The sequence below is a fragment of the Puma concolor genome, chromosome D4 (assembly GCF_028749965.1).
Source record: "Puma concolor isolate L17-30 chromosome D4, mPumCon1.1.hap2, whole genome shotgun sequence".
Lineage (NCBI taxonomy): Eukaryota > Metazoa > Chordata > Mammalia > Carnivora > Felidae > Puma > Puma concolor.
In genome coordinates, this window is record NC_141679.1 from 93,033,155 (window position 1) to 93,057,849 (window position 24,695).

At 61.9% G+C, this 24,695-nt stretch overlaps 1 protein-coding gene across 2 annotated transcripts in view; it reads left to right on the forward strand.

The window, feature by feature from the left end:
• The first annotated feature begins 6,364 nt into the window (after positions 1-6,364).
• COL5A1 (collagen type V alpha 1 chain) overlaps positions 6,365-24,695 on the forward strand; it is a 150,348-nt gene continuing 132,017 nt past the window's right edge. For both annotated transcript variants that reach the window (XM_086684456.1, XM_086684457.1), the window contains exon 1: positions 6,365-6,872. In XM_086684456.1, coding sequence (XP_086540582.1) covers positions 6,752-6,872 — 121 coding nt within the window. In that variant the 5' untranslated portion in view covers positions 6,365-6,751. The remainder of the gene's footprint in view (positions 6,873-24,695) is intronic.

Genomic DNA, 24,695 nt, shown 5'->3' on the forward strand with positions numbered 1-24,695 from the left:
TTTGGCACACCCGGGCAATGTGCCGTCGCACGCACGGCTCCACTGAGCTCCCTCGTCCCTTTGCCAGCTTGAGTCCTGCCGATGGGGACGTCGCCTGCTCTCAGGACACGGGAGTGCTGGGGTTTTCTGCACCTGAGCTGGATGGCCAGCAGGTGCCGCTGACCCCTTGTTCCAGACCGTGGCTTCTTGGCCTCCCCGGTGGGGATGACGTGACCACTCCGGGGCTCTGGTGGGTTGATTGTGGCCCTTGGAAATGGGACCTTGTTTAAAAGGACAAGAGGCTGAGGTCCGAGTCAGCCCCGCACACCCAGAAGGCCCTCTTCCGCAGGCTTTGTGGACACTTCCACCTTTGCCTCCCAAAGTGGGGGTCATGGGCCGGGGAAGATCCAGTTAGGTCCCACGTGGGGTGCCATCACACGCACCCCAGAACCGCCATCTGAATCCGGGGGATGGCCCGCCGACCACCGGCAGCTCTCTCCACCCGCACACACGGTTCTTTACAAGAGGCAGCCGTCGAGAGCTGTCCAGCTGACATTTCCCCTGGGCTGCAAACTCAGCCTTGCTCTAGAAAACATTCCCTGGGAGGGCGGCGAGCCCAGCTCGTCACAGGCTGGAAGATGCGTCCCTGCGTCGCACTGTCTGGATAATTGCAAACGCTCTCTCCACGTTTAGAGTCTTACTGGCTGTCCGTCATGGCCTGTCTTGCCTGGAATTCCTGTTACTTTGCAGAGTTCACTTGGCCCCTGGGAGGAACATCGAGGTGCAGCAAAACCAGGCCCTCGTGGGCTTGGGGGGAACAAAGCGCCGTCCCGGCTGACTCAGCCACCGGGGTGCCGCTGGTCCCGGGCGCGCCGCCGTGCCTTGTGCTCCGCCGGGTTCGCTGCCCGGTTCCTGCGCTCCCCGGGGCGGCCCCCTGGCCGTGGAGAACCTGCTTCCTGGCCTTCCGCTGGTGCCCTGCAGCCCCGACGGAAATCTCCAGCCTCCTGCAGGCTTGTCTGGTCTGAAGGATGACGGCCCGTGACTGCGGACTGGTTTGCTCCTGTAGGGTGGTGGTCCCGGCACCCTTGGGTCCTGGGTGTGAGCTCTGGGAGGAAATGGCTGCCAGAGACGTCAGGACTCGGGGTTGGCGGGTGTGGGAGGGACCTTCTCTTGTCAGAGCGGTGGAAGGTTCCACGTGGGTGGAGGAGAGCCTCCTAGGGGACCCCACGGAACGTGAGGTGGAATCAGGGTGGCCCTGGGGTTCTGCGTGAGAAAGAGGACCAGAGCTCTAGATCCCGATTCCCCGGCTCTTTGCAGCACAGCCTCTGTGCACTGTCTGGTCCACTCAGCAAATCAGATGGTGGGCCGGGCCCGGGATGCCGAGGTCAAGCCCCACAGCCGCCCTGCCGGAGCTGGAGGGATGTCCGCACACGGCCACATGGCCTTCCAGGCCCGGCTCCCGCCCACAATGCTCAGGTGTACCTGCTCGCCCGCAGGCTGTTCACAAAGACTGAGACGTGTTCCTCTGCACCCCCTGGGCACCTCGGGCCGGGGCTCCTGAAGCAGGGCAGGGGCACTCGTCCACAGAAAGTGTGGGGAGGGAGAAACGAGGACCCGGGAAGGACTCGGGAGCCTTCATAGGAGGCGGCCGGGTCTCAGCCTGTGTGCTGCCCCCCGTCCCCCCAGCGTGGTCGGCGTCACAGACGCTCAGCTCCATATGCACCAGGGGAGCGAGATTCCGGAGGGCTGGCCCAGCAGTCAGGGTGAGATGCCATCAGAGGCCCCTCCTGCTGGACGTGGTCCCACCCCCACCCCCACGGGCGTTAGAATGCCCTTATTGTTCTGGAAAACACAGTGCCCTGGATTTCTCCAAAAGGCCCACAGACTGGGATTGCCAAGGTATTGTGTGCTGAATTGCGCCCCCTCGTTCCCCCGTGGAAGCTCTAACCCTGTGTCCCCCCCCCCCCCCCCCCGGAATTGACTGTGGTGACAGGTCCTTTCAAGAGGAGACTAAGGTTAAAAAGAAAGTCATTTTCGTTGTAGGGTAAACTCATCCAATGTGACTGGTTGTCCTTGTAGGAAGAGATTGGGGGCACATACATGCTAAGAGGGCGGACGGGGACCAGGGAGGGGGAGAAGGCCCCAGAAGCACCAGGACAGCTGGATGTGGGGCCCCAGCAGACTGCTGCCCTGGGGAGCCCAGCTTTGGCCTGTTGTTGGGCCCACCCAGCCCTGTCTCTGCCCTCTTACGCCGAGTCCAAGTTGAACGAGGAGCATGATGGAAACAGGATGACGAAGGACATGCCGTGTCCTTGGCCTTTAAAGCAGTGAGTTTTGGGGCTCCTTGGGGGTCCGGGCTCCTGGGGGGCTCCGTTGGTTAAGCGTCCGACTTCGACTCAGGTCATGATCTCGCGGTTCGTGGGTTTGAGCCCCACATTGGGCTCTGTGCTGATGGCTCAGCTTTTGATTCTGTGTCTCCCTCTCTCTCTGCCTCTCCCCTGCTCATGCTCTGTTTCTCTCTGTCTCAAAAATATATAAACGTTAAAAAAATTATAAGTAATGATTTTTGCTAGTAATTGTTCGGAAGTTACCCTGGGATTAATAGCACTTGGCCCCCACGGTGGAAGGAGAGCCCTGCGGTGTGCTGAGCCTCACAGCTGCACAGGGCAGGGGTGGGGTCCCCAGAGCCGGCAGGGCCACCCCTCTGCAGACAGCCTCCCCCAGGGTCACACCCGGTGAGGCACCTGGTGAGGCAGGAGGGTCTCTGCTCAGGTCTGGCTCATCCACACCCTGCTGTTGGAACTCTTCCCTCAGAGGGAGGGTCCTTGCTCTGCTGACTGGGGGTTTGGGAGGAAGGCAGGCCAGCTGTGGGGGGTGTGTGGGAGGGGGTTGGGCTGGGGGGACGGGGAGCAGAGACGGAGGGGCACTGGCATCTCCGAGGCCTTCCTGGCTCACCTTCTTTTTTCATTTTCATTTTTATTTTTTAAAAAAATGTTTTTAATGTTTATTTATTTGGGGGGCACGCACACACACGAGTACAAGTGGGGGAGGGGCAGAGAGAGAGGGAGACACAGAATCCGAAGCAGGCTCCAGGCTCTGAGCTGTCAGCACAGAGCCCGACGCGGGGCTCGAACTCACGGACTGTAGATCGTGACCTGAGCCCAAGTCGGTCATTTAACCGACGGAGCTCCCCCCGCCCCCGCCCACCGGTGCCCCATCACCTTCTCATCTATGTTCTACTGCGTTCGTGGATGAGGGGTCCCTCTTCCCTGCTTCTCAGATAACAAAACTGAGGAGCAGAGGGGAGAATTCACCTGCGGCTGCCGCTGGGGCCCTAGCTGAGTCGGCCGCTCCCATACCAGGACACCACCCGCAGGTGTGGGATGCGGGGTAGGAGCGTCATCCCTGGGTGGCCAGAGGGAACCCAGCCCCAGGCTGTGGACAGGTGTGGGGGCCACTCACTCTGCTGGGCCGCAGCCCCCCAGACGCCTTGGGCCCACCTGGGTGCCCCAGCAGACCGTGAACTCTCGGAGGGCAAGCAGACACCCGGGTCCCTCCCACCTGTCCGTGGGGCCCTGAGCTTCCACCCGCAGCGGGGGGAAAGGAGGGCGGGAACCCGGCTGCCTTGGAAGGCTTCTCGGGAACGGGCCGGGCCTTTCCCAGCCAGGCAATGACTCTGGGAGGCTGAGCGGCCCCTTAAGATGGGAGGCTGGCGGCCGCAACAGCCCAGGGGAGGGCGATACCTGGTGCTCGCGTGGACGCTCTGTGGAGAACCACAACTCCGCTGCGTAGATAGTCAGTAGAAGAACTTACGGCAGCAGGGGGCACGTTGGGTGGTCGGATCGCAGGTGCAGAGCTCGGGGCACATCTGGCCTGTCCCGTTCTTCACCAGGCACCGCGGGAAGTATACTGCGACCGTGGCCGGGGTGCACAGAGCCCCAGATCTTGGTGAGTGCCTCCCATGGCCAAGGTACAGGCACCGGGATGGGCCAGACTGGAACCTGGCATGAATTACAGAGGATGTGGGCTGACAGGTGGCCACTCCCCACACAGGTGATGACCGAGTCTCTGTGCAGCTGTCAGGCCCACGCCAAAGGGACCTGGGTGTGTTGCTCACTGCAGACTCTCTAGGGCCCAGAGCAAATTAAACAGTTCTCAAAGGCCGTCTGTTTTAATCCGTTACGGGAGGGTCCGGGGGATGCTGGGCTTGGGGTCAACCACCACCAGTCACTGTTGCGTGAACCCGGGCGAGGTGATCAGCATGTTTCGCACCCAAAAGGGACATCTGGGTGCAAACTCTGGCTGCGGCACACATGAGCTGGTACTTTGGGTAAGTCCCCGCACCCTGTTGGGTCCCCCGTGGGGTGGCTGACCTTTTCACTGTGCTCACTGGAATTCAAATCGTGACTCAGACAGTCAAGTTGTTCTAAGTCCTGGCCTGGCAGGTCAGGCCGCTCAGTTTAGGGACTTTTCTCTGCATTTCCTGGAGGCATGGAAACTGGCCTCCCCGGGCTTGGATGGAATGGAGACGCACCTTCATCAGCTTGGCCAAGACATCACACCCCTTGCTCTCCAGGGATAGGATAACATCTGTCCTGTCTGCTCAGGGCCACGAGGGGCAAGCTTTCTGCGCATCACTGAGAGGGACTCCGGGTGGCTGCCTGATGGAGGCGCACGTGACTGAGAAGTGCCATATGTCCTTGGGGAAAAGCTAGAACCCCGAAAGTTTGTACTGTTTCCTGGTAGCCAGGCCACTGACCTGTGTCAGCACCCCAAGTCATGGAGAGAGGCTGGCCTTCCCACTGGTGGGGGACACTCTCGGGGCCTGTCAGGGCTGGGGCTGGGGGCTCAGAAGTGTCAGGTAGAATCTCATTAAGGTGCATACAAGTAAAGGACCAGCTCTAGCTTGCACACACACACACACACACACACACACACACACACACACCCCTCATGCATAAACACGAGCATGCACACCACTCACACAATTCCGATCATACATACGACTTACACAGAAAAAAACAACAGCAAAGAAATATAAAAACCGGAAAGAACAATTTGCTTTACTTAATGCCCCCCCGAACATCTCCCCGTCTGTCTGTGCGGCCCTCCCCGCGCATTAGTGGCACCAGGAAGGGCACGGCACATGCGGCAGATACGGAGCCGAGCTGCTCAGCGGTCAGCCGCCACCTGCCACCCACGCCAGAAGCCGCACGTGGCCATCCGTCCCAGCAAAGCTAAGTACGCCCCACCCCCACCCCAAGTCCCCGTTTCTGGAATGGTGGGCAGGAAAGGGCATTTGGGGAATCTCGCACCAGCCTGGCGATGTGACAAGGAGCGGCCCCGGCTCTGGCCCAGCACCCCGGGGGGAACTGTGTGCTCTAGGGGGTCCGGATTGGACGGCTCAGGAATGGCGAGCCCCTGAAAACGCCTTCGCCCCTTCTCTTTGTAAGAAGGGCCCTGCAGTTGTCCCAGACGGGAGGCTTTCTGGGCTGAGGAGCCTGGTAGAAGGGGCAGCCTGCCGTCCAGTCCAGCGGGCCCTCCCCAGGGCTTAAAGAAGTGAAGGCGGGTGCCCGGCGGGAGTCCCCAGGGCAGTGGGTCCCGACCCCTCACCCCTTTGCCCGCTGTCACCTCCCCGAGGGGCACCTTCCCTCTGATTTCCTTTTGTTGCAGAGGGGTCACGGGGGAGGGGGGAGGGCGCGGGAGGGAGCGAGGAGGGGCGTGGTGGTGGTGGTGGTGGGTTGCCGGCCGGCCGACCTCGCCTGATTAAGATCCCAGATGTGCAACCTCCAGGCTCCTTCTGGGACCCTTGGGAGGGCAGACCCTAACTTGGGCTCCCACGCCCAATCCTCAGTGAGGGGGAAGGTGGAGGGCGGGTCCTCCGGGGCGGGTTGACAAGTCGGCCTCAGTCTTGGGCGCCCCGATCTGGCTGAATTGGAAGTTCAGTCTCCACCCAGAAGAGGAGCTCGGAGCTCGTCCACGTAAAAGAAAAAGTTGGGCTGAGCAGCAACTTTTTTTTTTTTTTCCCCAGCCCAGAGTGAGCAAACCCGGGGCCCCTCCACGCTGGCTCCCCGGGTGGGCCAGGTGCGGGCACCTGGGCGGGGAGAGCGGGGGGCCCGGGGGAGCGGCGCGGGGCGCGTCCGCGTCCGCGCGCGCTCGCCGAGAGCCGGCCGCCGCCCCCGCCCCGCGCCCGCGCCCGCGCCCGCCCCGGGCCCGCCCCTTCCTCGCCGCGACTCGCCCGCCGGCCCCGCCCCCTCGCCCGCGGCGCCCAGTGGGAGGCGGGGGCCGGCCCGGCCGAGCGCGGCGCCGGGCTCTGATTTGCTGCGGGCGCGGGGGATCGACAGCCGCGGCGGGTGCCTTCCAGGGGGGAGGGAGGGAGGACTAGGGGGGAAAAGAGCACGGCGCCCAAGGCGAGGTCGGCACTCCCCGTCCCCGCGGCTGGCGCAGGACCTCGCTCGAGCGGAGCGCACACGGGGAGCGGGTCGCGGGGCGGCGGCGGCGAGGAGGCGGCGAGAAGGAGTCGGAGGGGGCGAGGAGGCGAGGGCGGCGAGCCGAGCGGGGTCCCGGCCGCCCCGCGGGCCAAGGTCGACCCCCCGCGCGTGGGCGAGCGCGCCAGCCGGCCCCGGCGCAAGGGCCACCGCCACAAAGAGAACGCCGGCGGCTGCTCCCCATGACTTCCTAGAGCGTGCGGTCCCCGCCGAGTCCGCTCCCTCCCGGGCCGCGCCCCGCGCCCCCGTGCGTCCCCGCGCGCCCCGACCCGCGCCCCGCCGGCATGGACGTCCACACCCGCTGGAAAGCGCGCAGCCCGCCGCGCCCGGGCGCCCCGCTGCTGTCCCCACCGCTGCTGCTGCTGCTGCTGCTGCTGCTGTGGGCGCCGCCTCTGAGCCGCGCAGGTAAGGCGCTGGGGCGCGGGGGCGGCTGTCATCCCCGGCCCCCGCCGGCCTCCCGGGCGCTCTCCCCGCTCTCCCCCCCCCCGCCACCCGCGAGCTCGGGGAACGCGCGGGCCGCCTCTCCGAATGCCAGCCTTGGGGCCCGGGGAGGGAGACGCGCCAGCGCGGTACCCCTGCGCGCCAGAGGGCCGGCCGGGTGGGGCCGCGGCGCGCGCGGAGGAAGGGCCTGGCGCTGGATCGGCGAGAGGGTCTGTCCGCGAGGCCGGCAAACTTTGTCCCGAAACTTAGTATCTCCGTCCTACATCACTCGCGCCGGCAGAACTTCCTCTCCCGAAAACTGGGAAGGGTCGCCCCCTAGAGTCGCAGCCCGTCAATTCCGGCCGGGCTCCTGGGGCGGGGTGGGGGGGAGACACTGGCCCCCGGCCTGGGAATCCCAGAAGCCCCAGCCCCTCCAGCCCTGCTCCGAATTCCCCCCCCCCCCCACACCTCTTGTCCCCCGGGGAGACAGTTGTTCTTGGGTTTGCCTCCCAGAGATGGGGTTTGCGGGGCAGAGCTGGGAGGTGGTGGTGGCGTCTGGGCAGAGAGGCTCAGATGGTCCACAGATGGGGCCCTTGCCTGCCAGAGGTCTGACTTGGAAGGAGCCCACTCCCCTGGGCGCCTGCCTGGACTCTTGTAGCTCTGACTCCCTCCCACTCAGCTTCCTGATGGGACCCTGGCTTCTAAGCATCACCTTGGTGGTTACCTGTGGGATGGGTCTTTGCACAGCCTCAGACATCGGAGGTCTCAGAATGTCCCAAGTCCCCACTAACAAGCCTGGAGACGAGGCTCAGAGTTGCTGGTGCGAGGTCAGGGGAATTGGGGGGCACAGCTGGCCAGCCGCTCCACGGCCCACCCCCCTTGTCCCCGCCACTTTGTAATTTGAAGCCATGTGGGAAGAATCACTTTCCATGCTACACTTCCCGATTGAGATACCCTTTCCCTTTTTCCTGGTGCGATGGGTGTGTGGTGGGCCAAAGAGAATGAGCAGGAGTCGGGGTGTCCAGCCAGCACGGGCCTGTGGGAGCCGAGGGGTGCCTAGCCCAGCTCTGGGGACTTGCTCTCTCATCCCTGGGCTGCCACCAACGTGCCAAGGTCCTGGGCTAAATGACTCCCCCCACCCCCACGCCCCGGGGATCAGTTGAAGGCGGGGTGGGGGGGACAACTGTGGCCTCCGGGAAAGTGATCTGGAGTCGGTGGGGGCCCCATGGTGGCCGAGGGCCTTAGCCCCGTCCTGCTCCTCAGACGGGCTTTCCCCAGGAACACAGGACGGAACCCTTCAGGGGAGTCGTCACCCCCAAAAGCCGGGGCTGGGTGCAGGCTGGGGATCATGCCTTTGGCGGTTTTGCAGTGGGCCCCCAGCTCCATTCCCGGGCTCTGTCTGTGCCTGCAGTCCCTGCCCCCTCTCCGACCCCCTCTTTCCCGAGGGCGGCCCCTTGGAAGCAGAAACGTGGCAGAGGGGATGGGGCAGCAGCCTGGCCCCTGGCCCGGGAGTTGCTCATTTGGCCTTTGGTCAGAAAGACCGTTAGAAGCATGTGAAGAAGCCGCTTTCCTGAGCGGGTTTCCCAGACCCGTCCCACCTCCCAGGGCGGGACCCGTCTCGAAGTCATGGGCAGTGCGTGGCCAAGGAGGGTGGCTGTCCACCGCAGATGCGGGCAGGCGGGAGCGGTCCTCCCAGGCGCCTGTCCTTTTCTCCGTTGTGGGATGAGCCAGATGTTTTCCGAGTTTTCTCTGAACATGGCTCTTTTTTCTGCCTTCTCCTTGGCCAAGTGTGTGAAGGAATGAAAAGTTAAGATTGCATTTGGGGCCCTTTAACATTGTAACGGGTGGAGGGGAGTATGTGAAATGAAACGTGACCCCAATATTTGGAAATTGAGGTCATCTCCTCGGCCCGTCATTGGTTGAGTCCAGTCACGTGCCTGCTTCTTGCAATAATTTTGTGGGAAGAGTCGTCCAAGCTTTGTGGGACTTGACAGATACGAAACGGTTAAATTTCCTCTGACTCAATCAAGTTGGCTGGAAAGACATCCTTTTCCATCCTTCCCCCTTTCCCTCCTCCCCAGAAGAGAGCAGTCAGTGGGAGGAGTTCAGAGGCCAGGCTGGCTCCCTGGAGCCCTGTCCCTCATCTGGTCCAGATCTCAGTGGCTGGAGGGGCCGGAGCTGTGGTCACTGCCCAGTGGCTTTGACCACCCAGCGGGGGCCCCAGGCAGGAGTTTCTTCGGGTGCGGGGCGCGAAGTCCCTTCTCCTGTGATGTTGCTCCAGGGCTGTTCCTGGGGTGCCGGCCAGAGCCTGCCCCGTTACCCCACCCTTTCAGATATTTCTGGACAAGCACCGCGGCCACGCCCTAGCCCAGCACAGCTGATGCCCGCCTGCCCCGCCCCTGCCTTCTGGCCGTCTGGCCCTGCCTCCTCCCTGGATCACAGACACTGTTGGCTGGAGCTGAGGGGGTGGCGAGCAGACTGTCCCCCCCCCTCCCCCCACTTAATAACAGAACAGTTAGAGGGCAGACTAGCGATGATCACCTACACCCTGAGGCACCCTGGGTTTGCATTTAAGGAGCAAAGCAGGGTCCCCCCCCCCCCGCCCCGCTCCAGACCACTGCATGTGTTAACTGCACATCACAACGGATGTGCTGGCATCTGCCTGGCCCTGTGCCCGCATCATGTCACCGGACCCTCCCACAGACCTGCAAGATTCGGGAGCCCAGGTTCTGGGTCTGTGTGACTTCTGCATCTGGGCACTGAGCGAGGGTCTCCTTTCTGCTTAGCATGGCCGCGCCTTAGCGCCTTTGACTTAAGGGGGGAGGGGGGATACCTTTTCACTTCACATCCATTTATCAGCTCTCCCTGGGGGACGCCTGGTGCCCAGAACAGCAGATGTAGGGGGAGGGGGCGGTTCTGCCACATGTGCACCCCCCCCCTCACCCTGGGGCGAAGGATGAGTTGCCTTTGGCCAACAGTGTTTAGGTCCCAACTTCCTCCATCCCTTATCCCTCCCTCCCTCCCTCCTTTTTCACTGGAATGCCTTCAAGAGGAACCAGATTGAAAGCAGTCTACACTGTCCTGTTCCTTCTCTTTAGTTGGCCTTTCGCTCATCTGCATGACCTACCTGGACCCGGAAGGCCTTTGCACCCTGGCCTGGAGGGTTATGGGAGGACGGAGGTGAGCGGGGGCGGGCTCCTCGGTGCAGGAGCCCCCAAGTCCTCTGGGCAGCACGTGTGTTTGTTTCACTGTTCATTTTGGTGCCAAGTGTCACTTTAAATCATCTGGGAGGGTTGGCCCCATTGGGGAGATCTGGGGAAGCTTCCTGGAGGAGGTGACACTAAACTTGGCCTTTTCCTTCTTCTTCTTCCCCTCCCTTAGCAGGTGCCTTCATCCACCCCTGGCTTTACTCCTGTCCACCCCTCCTTCTTGGCAGGACATCCCAAATTCTGCTCTGGTGTTCTGTGTTCTCTGGGGCTGCTTCCCTTGGCTGGAAAGCCCCTCATTAGCTTGGTTGGCAGGGCGCCCCCAGCACCGCTTGTCCAGGGAGGCGGTGCCAGCAGAAGTGGCTGCAGTGACAAAAGAGGGGGTCTCTTGGGGGACGAGTGGAGACCTGGGGGGCTGCCCTAATCCTCTCTGCCCGTGCGTGGGGGCCCGTGTGCCAACTGACAGTCTCGGCTTGGGTGGGGCGCCTCTGGCCACGACTTTGGGTTCCTGTGCTGGGGATGGGCAGTTAGATGTGAGGGGGGATGAGCCCCAGGAGCAGTGTGGGCAGCTGGGAGGTCAGTGCCAACTGAGCATTTGCCTCAGCTTTCCCCTCCGGAAAGTGGGGAGAATTGCTTTGACAGTTGCTCGTGTGGAATGTGCCTGATGCACAGTGAGCCCCCGAGTTACGTAGGACGTTATTCCGCGTGCTCTTCTGAGTGGCATTTCTGCAGAAGGGACAGAGCACAGTTGCCACGATGGGCTTTAAATGTGACTGTTCCCGAAGAAGCGCAGCGGAAGGAGGCTCGGTCATCCCGCTGAGTCAGGGTGGGACCCCGTCTGCGTGGTGGGGACGCTTTCCCGCCCGCGTCGCCTCCTGGGCTCGTGTGGCCAGGCCACGTGTGGCAACATGTGCGAAAATGTGCTACGAGCCCCTTTGAGGGCGGTACACCCGTGTGCGTGTCTGTGTGTGCGTGTGGGAGCAGGTGCGTGTGTGTGATGTGCCCACGCGCGGGGAACCACGTGTCCGTGCGTGTGTCGGTGCGCCTGCGGCGTGCCTGTGTCTGCGTGGTTTCCTGAGGCTGTCCTGTGTGCCGGGCCTGGTGTGTGTGGGGAGCCGGGGGCAAGGTGACATTTCTCTCCTTCCCGTGAGCCACGCCCGCTCAATGGGTGGTGCTGAGATGAACCGTGGCCGTGGAGCCCGTGGGGGGGGGGGGGGGGGGAGAACGCCGGGGCTGCGGGTCCTGCGGCGGGGCCAGCGGGGTCCTGCTGGGCCTGATCATTTGATGACATGTTTTTCCTCACAGGGGGGCGGCGTCACACCAGGGTTTCTCTTTTCCTCCTTATTTTTGTTCCCCCAGATGAGCCACTCGTCCGGTGTCCGCACTTTCTGGCCTGGCTCAGCGGGAGGGGAGCCTGAGGTCCTGAAGGCGGAGCCTGCTTTGGCCCTTCTCACGGGCAGATGTGCCCTTGCTGCGGGCACAGCATAAGGACTGGGGTGTGGGTGATGCTCGGGGCGGGCGGCTGGAGCCGGCCAGCCTGGGTTTGCTTCCCCGCGGCTCCCCTCCTACCAACCATGCATTTAGCCTCCCCGTGCCTCAGTTTCCCTTTTTTTTTTTTTTTTTTAAGAAGGGGGTGATGATCACGTGTCCTGCAGGAGTTTTGGTGAGGGCTCGATGCATAACACGTGCAGAGCGCAGAGTGAGCTCAGTATCCACTTTGTGTTTCCCGGGGCCCTGAGGCGACACGAAGCCGTGTTACGGGGTCTGGTGCCGGGCGCCTGGCCCTGCTCACCGGCTGGCTGTGTGAGTGGCTCCCTGTCTCTCCTGTGGGCAGTGGCGCCCGTATCCCTCTCCCGGGAGAAACAGGAGAAGAGGTGACACGGGAAATGTCCCCCGGTGAGTGAACGAGAGCAGCCCACGAGCCTGTGCAACTGACCGCGATGGCTGGTGCACCGGGAGGGTTTTTTCTGCGGTGGGTGCACGTGGCGGCTTTGCAGACCCAGACGCTGTGTATGCACCAGCTCCGCGGAGGTGGCTGGAGAGCCATTTATGGAATGAATGAACGCCCGGTCGGACGTGAGTGGATGTGCGTGGACGTGTGGTCGTGGGGGTCACACGGTCTGACGCATCACCCCATCAGCTTTGACTCACCCAGTAGTTTTTCTGGCCGATTCCCATCCTAAGTAATAACCCCACATTAGAAGCGAATGTCGCCATTCTTCGGTGACTCAGACCCAAGAGATGGACCCAGTCTGACCCAGTTTCTCCAAAATCTCCTTCTGCGGAGCTCCAGGGGGCCCTGCGACGTCTGCGTGCAGGACTCGGAGGGTCCCTTTGTTTTCTGATGCCAGGACCTGTGTTTCATGCCTGGGACTGTCACTCTTCTGGCCTGGTCTTCCCTGCCAGCACTTTGGCAATAGGGATCCTCATGTCGTCTGTCGTTTTACCGAACGCCACAAATGTGTGCCTGCACCAGGAGTGACTTCCATGTTCAACCTCCCAGCCTGCGTTGTAAAAAGAGCGATCTCACAATGACAGAAAGAGGGCGTTTCAACCCAACTGGAAGGTGGGAAGTAATCGTCTTGCATCCTGCCGAGGGTGCAGCTCGGCAGCTCCGGGGGCGGCGCTGCCCGGGAGAGGGGTCCCAGGGAACCGCAGGAGAGGCTGGCCCTTGCTGGGAGTGGCCGCGCTTAGGCCGGAAGTGTTTGCGGACCTCTAACGCGACCTAGGTCTGGGCCGGGCACGGGCGGCAGGTGCAGGCGAGCGTCCCTGCAGCACCGGAACTTCCGGCGCGGTGAGCAAATCGGACTGCAGAACAGGTGATTGTGTCCGGGGAAGTGCGAAGTGGGAGGTAGTGAAACATTGGCCAGCAGGGAGGGAGTGCTATCAACCAATCAGAGAGAGGCACTATCCGGCCCCATGGGGGCGCTGGCCAATCAGAGGGAGGTACCTACCAGCTCCACGGGGCGCTGGCCAGTCAGAGGGAGGTACCTACCAGCTCTACCGGGCGCTGGCCAATCAGAGGCCAGCCTGCTTTGTCAGGTCCCCGTGGTTGTTGGGGTCGGGCCCTGGGTGAGTTTGCCCTCCTGCTGGTGTAGGACCCTCACCGGTGCCGGTGAGATGCCATTCTCAGATCCAGGCGAGGGGGTCTCGGCAGCTTCTGGCTTTTGTTTCTGGCCTTGTGCTTGAAAGCGAGGTCTGCGCCCCCCCGCCCACGGTCCCAGGTGGGCAGCCTGGGAGCCTCTGCCTCGGGTCTCCTCCTTACTGATCCTGGGCTGGTCTGTTCCCAGGGCACTGCGCCTGGCCGAAGGTCAAGACCTTCCTGGGGAGGACAGGGGGTGGCTGTGCGTCCAGTGGGCCCTTGGTGCCCTGGCCAGCTTGGGTCGGTTCCCGGAACCTGGGTGTGGGGACAGCCGGGAGCCCAGAGCCCTGAGCCTTGCGCAGGGGCGGGCCGTGCAGGGAGCTGAGGGACAAGGAAGGGCCGCCTGGACCTCAATGTGTGGTTCAGGGCAGCCAGAGCAATGTTTGTGCCTCCGGGGAAGGTGTTTTCTCACGTCCTCAGGGTGTGCCCAGGCCGCAGTGACCGCGATCTCTTTCCTGTTCGGTTTCTTCTTTGCTTTTCCCAGTTCTGAGTTTTCTGGACACAGCGTGAGATGCTTAGGGGAGTCCCGGCTTCCTCCGGGGGCTGCTTCTGCGAGCCAGCTCCCTCGTGGACGCCGCGTCCTCCTGAGGACAGTGTGGCCCAGCCTCAGCCGGTTTCGTGCAGGGGAGGAAGGGACGGCGTCCCCCGTGCCTCCTGGGCCAGAGAGCGCTCGCGCACCAGAGGGCCGGGGTGGCTGGCGCTTTCTAGGATGGAGGTGTGGGAACAGGATTTCCAAACGGGGTTATTTTCCAGGGACTTATCTTGTTGTTCAGATTTATAGTTTAAATAAGGCCCGTTGCACTCAGTTCTGCTGGGAGAGTGGCTAGGTTTCACTGACCGCAGGGAGTGTGTGGGTCCTCCTTGGGCACCCAGTGTGGCGGGGCCGGCTTGGGGGGTGGGCACTGCTGGTGAGGCGGGCAGGGGGCTCCAGGGGAGGCGCTGGGGTCAGCCCGAGAGGGAGAGGGTGGGACAGGCCAGCGCTCTCTCAGGGTCGGCCTCCCTCACCTGAACAGGTAGGCTGTAGGCTTCCGCATAAATGGTGGCGGACGCCTACAAGGGGAGCAGGGCCGGGACGGACGAGGAGGGGGCAGAGGCTCCCCCCGCTTCCTGTGTCTGCCCTGCATTCTTCCGGGTGGCCCCACCTTCCGGAAGCGGCGATTAGGGGAAACGTCAAAGGTAACACAAGTCCCCGTAATCCGCACGGGGTCTAGTGGTGTCAGCGGCGGTGAGCCTCGTGCCATTCAGCCCCCCCCCCCCCCCCAACCCCGGTGACCGTGGCACTGGCCCTTGACATCACGTCACGCTCAGCTGGAGACTCTGCCCAGCATGTTCAGCGTGAGTACTTCCCTCTCTGTGACGTGTCCGTGCAGGAGGGAGGATGCACGGATGAGCTCAGAATTCAGGGGCCTGGAGAGGCAGGTCGTGCGGCCGATGGCCACGCTCTCGGTTCCCTCGGGAGCTGGGAGGGCAGGGTGCTCACGTCTTACCTATCCCGAGTGCCAGGTGCCGAGACACCTCTGAGCGCCTCTTTGTGCCTCAGTTTCCCCATCTGTGAAATGGGCATAGAAGCGGCACCTGTCTCAGAAGACTGTTGGAAGGGCGGGGGGATGTCATACAGGAATTGCACCGTCACAGTGCCGGCTTTCACAGTTGTTATTGCCGCGTGGTAAGTGCAGGGCGTCAGTATACGTGGGTAGATGCAGGGGAGCTCATTCGGGCCGCGGAGCTGGGCCACAGGGGCTCATGAAGGTGCCGCGGGAGAGAACTCAGACCTCACCCTTCTTGGTGCTCCTTAGGCCCAAGGAAGACGTGGGCTGGGCTCCTGGGCTCTGGACTGTCCACCTGTTCCAGGCCCTGGGTGGGACACTCCCGAGACAGGAGGACACCGGCAGCGCTGTTCCTGCGTGGCCCCGCATCTCCGGGGCGTGCAGGCTGCTGCCCAGAGCTGGCTGGGGCCAAACAGCAGAGCAGGGTGCGCAGGCAGGCGAGGCTCAGTCTGCAGGCTGTGGGTGGGGTCCCCTCCCGGCCGCCCCAGCGCAGCGCCTGTGCGGCTGTCACTCAGCTGTAGCACGGCTTCCCCCAACCCTCAGGAATGTCCTCGCCCCAAGGGCTGGTCCTAAGGCTGCAGCTTTGCTGGCATTTTGCAGAGGGTTGGAGTTCTCCGGGTCTGGGGCCCTGGCTTGCCTGGTGCTTTCTGGGACTGACCGGGAGCCAAGGAGGCGGGCGAGCAGGTCTGGTTTCCTGCGAGGTGGGGCTTTGAGTGGGCTCCACCGGGGATCCCCGAGGACGAGAGCAGACGACGGAGCCCAGGTCTGCACCTCCTCCGGCCCCCGCTCTTCCCGTCCCTCCCGAAGTCCGCCACGTCTTTGGCTTTGAAAGGGAAGTTCAGGGGATGAGTGTGGGAGACACCGATGAGCCAGCACACAGGGCCTAGGACAGCGGCTTCAGGGGCCACGAGGGCAGGTGAGCACCCCTGGCTGGGTGACCTCCAGGGTTTGCTGCACCTCTCTGATCCGAGTTGGTTTAATCGACCACGCAGAGGGGCGGCCAGGAGGATCAGCGCTGTGTGTGGACGTAGAGCCCTCAGCGGGGTGTCCCACATCCCGTCTTCAGTGCAGCCGGGCAGATGCAGAGTCGCGTTAACAGCAGTAGTTGCTGTTGTCGGGGTTGTCACTGCAGTTGTTACCATGTAATAATAACAGCCGTCATGTATCATCGTTGCTGTTTCATACCATTGTAACTACCCGCGGAGCTCAGGGAGGCAGGGGTGGTGGTTTCTGCAAAGTGGAAGGTGGGAATAAAGCTTCTGCTTCCCGGTTCAAGGCTGCAGCTGGACCTCAGAAGCTAAACAGTGCAAAGGGCAGGACCTCGGAAGACGCTGCCCAGTTAGTGCAAAGGGCGCGGCCAGTGACGGAGGGGCGAATCCGGGAGGGGGGAGGGGTGCATTTCACAGATAGCATCCCCGGGGACTGCCGTCCACCCTTCTACGGCATTGGATACCAGGGAACTACCGGGGGCCCATTCCTTGGCCCAGCAGGGCGAGGCCGGGACGGCGGACATGCCCGGGCTCCTGGGGAAGGAATTGGATGTCTTACTGGGAGTCGGTGGTCTGGCCTCTGCCCTCGGGGTTGTTTTGCAGATGAATCAACTCAGAACTAGAGGGCTTGGGGGTTCCTGGGGTCGAAGGCTGCCGAGAAGTGGTGCCCTGGCATCCAGGCCCCGTGTCCCACGGCCGGGAGGGGAGCCCAGCTGTCTTGGGTGTGCACCGTGAGGGGATGGCATTGAACCTCACAGATTCGTCCCGGGACCCGCGGGGCTGGAGCATCTCAGGTCTGCCCAGGGCGGGTTTGGTGGCTGCCATTTGCCAGACACCTCACGGCAGCACCCACGGTGGAAAGTGCTGGGACCCAGCCTCCAGAGCCCGTGGGTTTCACCCTCATGCCACAAACTGCAGGGCCTTCGAGCTTCCGAAAGCTTCCTTGCTCACTGGAAATAAGCGAAAGTCACTTCGTGGTGGAGACCCTCTCCGTTTCCCTTATTTCGTTGATTTCTGATTGCGTCAGTGACACGAGGACCAGCATGGGGAGGGGGAGCACGCTGGGGGCAGTGCAGGCCAGGCCCGAGGTGGGTCTCCCGGCTCAGAACCAGCCGGCCCTTTCCCTCCCTGCAGCGCCGCGGGCCTGTCCCTGTGGACAGGTGCTGGGAGGGCTGCTGTGCGGGGGCTGGAGGGCACATGCTGGCGGGTTCTTACCACCCCCCCACCCCCCCCACCCCGAGAGGGCCGGGGACGTGGGGACAGGCCGTCTGGCCTGACTGTCCTGCAGGCTGTGGGGCCCACCCACCATTCTGATCGGCCGGAGGGCAGCTGAGGGACAGTCAGACCCTGGGCTCCACAGGCCTCTCCTTGGGAACAGAGGCGGGAACAGCATGTGACCCAGATGTGACCCAGGTGGGAGGTGTGCTTGCTTGAGAAGTTTTCTCTGAAGGCCAAGGGTGGGAGTCTCTAGGACTTTTCTTCCTTCCGTTTCCCGTCTCCTGAGCGCTTCTGTGTATCGTTTTGTCCTGATGACATCCTTCCAAGGGAAAAGGTGTCATCTCTATCCCCCAGGCCAGGAGACTGAGGCCCACAGAAACCCCAGCGCTAGTAAGTGGCAGAGTTGGGGCCCTCGATAGCGTTTCCGTTATGGAAATCCCATGTATCCAGGCCCTGTCTGGGGAGTCGGAGTCCAGAGGGTAGACCTCACAGCCAGGGGAGGGGCTTTCGGCCCCATCGGAGGCATGACCACCGCCTTCTTCTCTGGGGTCTTCATCTAGGTAACAGGCGGCTGATGGGGGAGGTTGGTGAAGCCTGGGGACCACCGTGGGTGACCTCTCTGCCCGCCGTGTGCCTCCCCAGGTCCTGGTTGGTGGCGGGTGCCGGGCCCGAGGGCAGGACGAAGCCAGCCTGGGTCCTGGGCCCCACGGCGCCCTCCTCATACTTCTTAGATGAGGTCTGTGGGATTAGGTCTTGCGCCCTGCGTTCGGCTGCGAGGCCAGTGTTTGTACGAGGGGTGAGCTGCCCTGGTCTGACTCATTCTTTCCATTTAACTGGGAAGGAAAGAGAGGGGGAGAGGATCCTAGCCAGGTAGGTCTTGCCTGTTTAATGTCAGTTGACACACGATGAAAGGGGCATGTGGGGTTCTATCTGTGCCAGCCACAGCCAGATGTTGCGAAAGATCAGGGTGGGGTCGCTTTAAGCAGCCTTGCCCTCTGTGGGCAGCGTGGGGGTCGAGCGGTCGATCGGGTGTCCCAAGAGGCAAGCCGCTGTGGCCCAGCTGTAACCTCTCCTAGGTCAGGGAGGCTGGACCAGGACCAGCACCTCATCTACATCTTTAAACTGTCAACATTCCAGGAAAGGAAACTAAAAAGCCCCGAGGAAACCGATGCCCCGAGGCCTGGTTTCTGGGCCCAGACTTCATCTCATTGGCAAAATGCCTACGAGGGGTCCCAGCAGCCAGGGAGGGTCTGCGGGCTTGCCAGGGACCGGGGATCACGAGAGTTCTCCTCTTGGTTTGCTCTTAAAACGGATCATGCCTCCTCGAGATCGGTCTGCTGCCTCGGGAACTTTGCTGCTTGGGTAACACAGCTGCCCCACCGCACGGGCCAGACCCCTCTACTTGGAAGAGTCAGGGGGTTTCAATTTATTTGAGACCAAGGGGCCACGGTGCTAGGCACCCCTAGGCGTGGGTCCCGTCAAGGGGCACGATTCACCACACGCGGTGTCGGGGGTGGGGGTGGGGGGCTCTGTAGGTAGTCGTGTGGGCTTGAACCCAGAGGGCTTCCCAGACCCTGAGGGAAGGATGGGCAGGCGAGAGGGGGCCCGGGCTATCCTGGGGGAGGAGGAGAGTGCCACGCTGGCTGGCAGAGACGGCCGTCCCGGGTGTGGTAGCCCTGGAGGGGCCCAGGGAGAGAGGCGGCGGAGGGATTGGGATTTGGCCGCGCAGGTGTGGAAGAACGTCTCGTCTGGGTGCCCAGCCTGGGGAACGGGGCCCGTGGTTTGGCGGATCGGAGTCTGGGCTCAGGGCTCCCCTGGGTTGTCCTGCCCTGACGTGAATCGGCGCTCGGTGACACGCTTCACACGGCAGTCGGACCATCCCAGGTCTCTCGAGGGGTCCCCCAGCAAGTGACGAGCTTGTGCACGGTGTGTGCCTGTGTGTACGTGTGCCCTTAAGCAGGTGTGAGCGCTGTTCTTCTGGTGTCTCTGGTCCCAGGGACACGTAGCTGGCTGGCGTGCCGAGCGCCTCCTCTGTGCTGGGGGCTTTCCACCCGGGATCGCTTGCTCCCACCAGGTCCGTATGGTGGGGATCCGTCCAGTGACTCAGCTAACGAGGAACAGACCTGAGATTGGAACGTGGCTTTGAGTACCCCAGGCCGCCTCCTCCGGCCAACCCCTTCCCACTTGGTCTTCTGGAAAATTTCCCAGTCGTCACCCAGCTCCTTAGCTGCCAGCTCTCCAGATGACCCTCTCCAGGCCTCCTCTAATTCTGGGATCAATCATACCCCGTAAATCACTTCCAGAATCTCTCTCCTCCCCGGTTTGGAATTCCTTAAATAGGCTTCTGCCTGCCCTTCTCCAGGCCTCTGTTTCTTTCCTGAGCCCTTACCTCGAACCACTTCGGTTCTGCGGGACGTGCAGGTGGGTGACGGGGTCGGTCCTGTTGCCTCCGGGACGCTGCCTCCCGCACGCGGACCCCAGGATCGCACGTGCGACGCTCCGAGCCGCCTCCCCGGGGCGGCTGCTTTTGCAGAGCCCGGGCTCACTCCTCTGTCCACCTCTTGGTTCCCATGACCCAGTCCTCCCTGTGCTGAATTTGAGCCCCAGCGAAAGCCCCGGCCTCCAGGCTTGTGCCTTTCTCCATAAACACTGGTGCCTGGTCAATATCTCGGCAAGAAAATAAAGATGAAAACCCTCCGAAGAGGGGTAGTCTGGTCTTTTTCCAGTCACTTGTTAAAATATTTCCTGATCTGATTTCGGCGGTAGTGTAAACAGCCCGTGAACGACTGCACCCGGGCAGGGCCCTGAGGCCCGTGCTGTTCGGAGCAGCGGCCCGTCTCTGGGGTATGTCAGGCACCAGGCTCTCGCACATTTTTCTCTGACGACTCATGCTTGCTCTCTGTCCTGCTGCCCCTTCCTCCCCACTGTGACTTCTCTTCTCGGCGCCTTGGGAAACTCTGAGCTGGAGGGTTGGCCCAGCGGGACCCAGCTGCACGGGGTGAGCTCCCTCCCTGAGTGCTCCCGACCTTGCCCAGCGCACAGCTCAGGGCCCAGGGCCCGCGGGGAGGCCGTGGGGCGGGGGTGAGCACGGAGACGGAGAGCAGGCCCGAGGTAAGGGCTTCCGGGGTCCTTCTCCGCCCCCACGTCCCGCGGCCCCTGGGCCCTCCTGCCTCTTCCGACCCGACCCGGCCCGGCCTCAGCCGTCACTACTCTGGAAGGAGGGGGCGGTGTGGCGGCTGCCCCATCGGGATGGGAGGGAGCTGACTCTCCCAGAGCGCTCTGGCCCGGAAACGGCGCCCTGGACCTGGCGTCCGTGGCGTCTCTGCTGGGCCGCAGACTCCGCGTCCGAGGCCGTAACCGGACTCCGGGGCTGTGGATGAGCGTGCGGCTCACCTGCTCTGTGCGCTTGCCCGCTGGGCGGGCACCGTGCGCAGCTTTGCCCAGGGGCTGGTTGAAGGCCGCCGGGCATTTACCGAGCACCAGAGCCTGCACACGGCTGCGCGGCTCACTTGGATGCAGGGACACGCCGCCTGGCCCCGGGGCGAGGGGGAGACCCGGGCTGCCGTGGTCAGTGCGTGGCAGGCCCTGGCGTGCCTCAGTCTAAGCAAGGCTCACCTCCCTTGTGCTGCCCCGTCCTGACCCCCCAGCCCCCTGCCGCCCCGAGAGAGGAAGAGCAGTGCCTGTTGAGTGCTGGGGAGACCGGGGGTCAGAAGCCAGTCGAAGACCCCCGCTGACGGCATGGGCCGGGCCAGGACCGGGCTGGCCCCCGGCCTGTCTGTTTCCGCGTCCCCGTCCACATCCTTCCCGAGACCTCCCCGCTGTGTGCACGGTGGCTCTGAGGGCATGTTGTGGCCAGGCTGCTGGTGTGCCTGGACTTGGGACTTGGGACTTGGGGGTGAGCTGTGCTGCCCAGGGCATCCGGGGGACACGGTGTGGACACTCAGAGGAGGGGCGGGGCCGGGAGGGGCGGGGGGAGCTCCCACCAGGCCGGGTGTTGGGGGGGCTCTGCAGAGACGCCAGCTGTGTCCCGTTGAGGCCATGTCCGGGAGGGAGGGGCGCACCCTCTCCTTAGATGCCTTCCCCTCCTCCTCCTTCTTTAATGGTGTATGTTTTTTAATGAAGGAGGATGCATTTTTGTAACAGTCCTTGTGGAAAAAGAAAAGTATAGAGAAAATAAAACTCACTGGTAATCCCCACACTCAAACTCTACTGGGTCTGAGCACAGAGAGGAGGGGACTGAGGGAGAGGCGTGGCGGCTGGGCTGGAAATCAGGGCGCAGCCCCGGCCCCGCCCAGCGCCCTCCCCTGCAAGGAGAAGGCTGAGGAGTCCCAGCACAAGTCCTGATTTGGACGTTCTCCCCTCACTCTATAAGGACAGCATTCCGTCCTCCGTCACGGCCGCCGTAAAAAGCCTGATTCCCTGACAGTGTCTCCTGTGGTTGGACGTGGCTCGTTTCCATCTCCTGATACTGTAAGGGGCTGTGTTCGTGGGGCACGCTGCCTTGGACTTGACCCGAGCTGCATCTACCCCGGTGGCTCATGCTTCCTCCCTCAGGCTATTCTCTGCTGGGGAAGAGAGTGTGCTGGGGGCTAGGTGAGCAGCAGACTCCCCCCCGCCCCACGTGGGCATGAAGGGGGGCTCTGGGTGGCCTTTACTCTGTGGGTGTTAAGGCACAGCCCCCGCAGGAATTCAGGGCTTGATAAAGGTGGCCTTCACATTGGCCATTGGCCGGGAGCGAAAGGATTAGTCACTGAAATGGGCTGGAAGAGCGAACACACCATCTGGACCCTGCCTTCCTCTTGCATCTAAACGCGTTCCAGATGGATCAGAGATGGGAACTGTGCAAACGAAATCGCAGAGCTCTCTCCCAGAAGGAATCGTGGGAGACTGGGTGTTACAATCTGGGGGTGGGAACGCCATTCCCAGTACGACAGAAACCCCAGAAGTTGTAAAAGAAAATAAAAGTTTTACTCCATAAGTGTCAAGAGTTCCAAAACAAAACCCGAAACAACCAATCAGAAAGAAAGAAAGAAAGAAAGAAAGAAAGAAAGAAAGAAAGACTGAAAGAAAGAGAAAGAAAGAGGAAGGAAGAAAGAAAGAAGGAAGGAAGGAAGACAGAAAGACAGAAAGAAAGAAAAAGGAAGGAAGGAAGAAAGAAGAAAGACAAAAAGAAAGAAAGAAAAAGGAAGGAAGAAAGAAAGACAAAAAGGAAGGAAGGAAGGAAGACAGAAAGAAAGAAGAAGGAAGGAAGAAAGAAAAAGAAAGAAGAAAGAAAGAAGGAAAAAGAAAGGAAGGAAGAAAGACAAAGGAAGAAAAAGGAAGGAAGAAGGAAGGAAGACAGAAAGAAAGAAAAAGAAGAAGGAAGGAAGGAAGACAAAGAAAAGAAAGAGAAGAAGGAAGGAAGACAAAGAAAGAAGACAGAAAGAAGGAAGACAAAAAGAAAGACAGAAAGAAAAAGGAAGGAGGAAAGAAAGAGACAGATAGAAAGAAAGAAAAAAGGAAGGAAGAAAGAAGAAGGAAGAAAGAAAGAAAAAAAGAAAGGAAGCCAGAAAAAGAAAGTGGAACGTGAGCGTGTGTCACAGAGAAGGGGTTGATCTGCTGTAATACTTACAACTCCTCTAAGTCAGTAAGAAAAGGCCAGAACCACCCCTCCCTCCTCCAGAAAAGGAGATGCAGAAAAGACCCGAAGAGTTCTTAGGAAGGAAGATACGGATAGTCTCTAAATGCACAAGCGGATGCTGGCTCCCTGGCAAGGAATGCAGGTGAGACCCCGGGGACACACTCCCCCCCCCCCCCCCCCCCCCGGGCAGGCGGACGAGGAACCAACACAGACAGCACACACTTCGGCTGCAGGGAGGGAGGCGAAGCGGGTGCCCTCGCACGCTGTCCGTCCACGCCAGGCGGTTGCGGTATCTGTCAGAACACGAAAACCGCCTGGCAACTTCCGCGGGTCTTGGCTTTTTCCCCGTTGATACGCGAATGTACGCAGACACCTGTAGCGGGCCGGCGGGGTGGCACGGGCTGGCAGGGCAGGGGACTGAGGTGGCCCCTTCCCGTCGCCAGAGCCGCGTAGACCGGAACGTTCTGCAGCCACAGCACGGAACACAGCGCGGCAAGGAGGAGGGCCGGGCTTTCCTGCCTTCCTATTTCCTGCAACCGATTGGTCTCCCGGATACGGGAGACGGTCTGAGTCCGTCACCATTAAAGGGAAAAACACATCCGTGGGCTTGCGTGCGCGTGGGTGACGAGGACGGAGGCACAGACGTGGGGACCCGTGGCTTTCGCTGGAGTGGAGGGCTGGGTGCAGCCCTGTCAGCATCTCGTGAGTCCGGTGAGGGCTCATTGGAGCACGTGGGTGGCGGCACGGTGGGCAGGTGTGTGGCTAACGGAGACGGGGGACAAGGAGGTGTGGGCTGGCCGCTCCGGGAGGAGCCGCGGGCCTTTTCTGCTGGCAGGCGGCTGCTTTGGGCCCCACTGCCTTAGTCAATTGAAAAAGTTGTGGTTAAAAAGAAGGGGAGGGGCCCGGGGGGGCTCAGTCAGTCGGTTGAGCATCCGGACTTCGGCTCAGGCCACGATCTCACAGCTCATGAGTTCGAGCCCCGCGTCGGGCCCTGTGCTGACAGCTCGGAGCCCGGAGCCTGTTCCGATTCTGTGTCTCCCTCTGTCTCTGCTCCTCCCCTGTGCGCGCTCTGTCTCTCTCTCTCTCAAAAATAAATTGAAAAACGGGGGGGGGGAGTGAAATAGAGAAGTGAGCAGTTTGGGAAGGGACTCTCACTAGATGGCTGTGCGACAGTCGGTGGTCTGTTGATGAGAGGAGCATACACGCATAGACCTGTGGAACCGAAACTGTCCTCCGTGACCGCCATGCACTCATTGTGCAGGTGGGGAACCTGAGACTGGCCCGTGCCTCACCTAGAGTCACACAGCGGGTTGGGGGCAGAGCTCCAGAGGCATCGTCTGTTTCAATCCTCGGAAGTAGGTGCTGACAGTGTGTTTGCTTCACAAACGTGAAAAAGTGCCAGCACCGCGCGGCTGAGAGCGGGGTCTGAGATGTGGCCCCGTCTCTGCGGGAACCGCACAGCACGTGGTGGGCCGCACACCCGCCTGGGGACTGCAGGCTCGCGCATCTCGCCTTCTGTGTGGGTGGCAGCGTTCAGGCTGTGAATGGCACCTGCCGCGCCCCTCCAAAAACCAGCCAGGACATGAGGCTTTGAGGGTCCTTCATCTGGTGAGTTGGGGGAGGGGCACTGTGACGTCAAATGACAACGGAGTCCCCTCTGCCCTAGAAGAGCTGACATCCCCACTTGTCCCTTAGGGCCCTTTGTGTCCTGTTCCCACAAGGTCACTGCTGGGAGGTAAACTTTGGCCCCCAAACTTTAGCCACTCTTATTCCCACCGGGGAGGTGGTCTGTCCTGGCAGAGCACAGAACTGTGGGGGAAGGAGCTGAGACCCCTTCATTTGCTTGCCCATCGTGAGAGTGTTATGGGCGTGCCAGGCACATGGGCAACTCACAGGAATGTGCGGCCGGTCTGTTCGGTCGAACCATGGGGAAGTGCCATCTTGGGGGCCGAAATGGTTCGGCGTCCATTTCATTGGTTTAATCTAATACTCGAAGAGTGAGCACAGAGGAGGGCCACCGGTCCCCCGCGTGGGGCCTAGGGATACCTTTCCAGAGGTGACACCTCTAAGCTGAGGTCCACAAGAT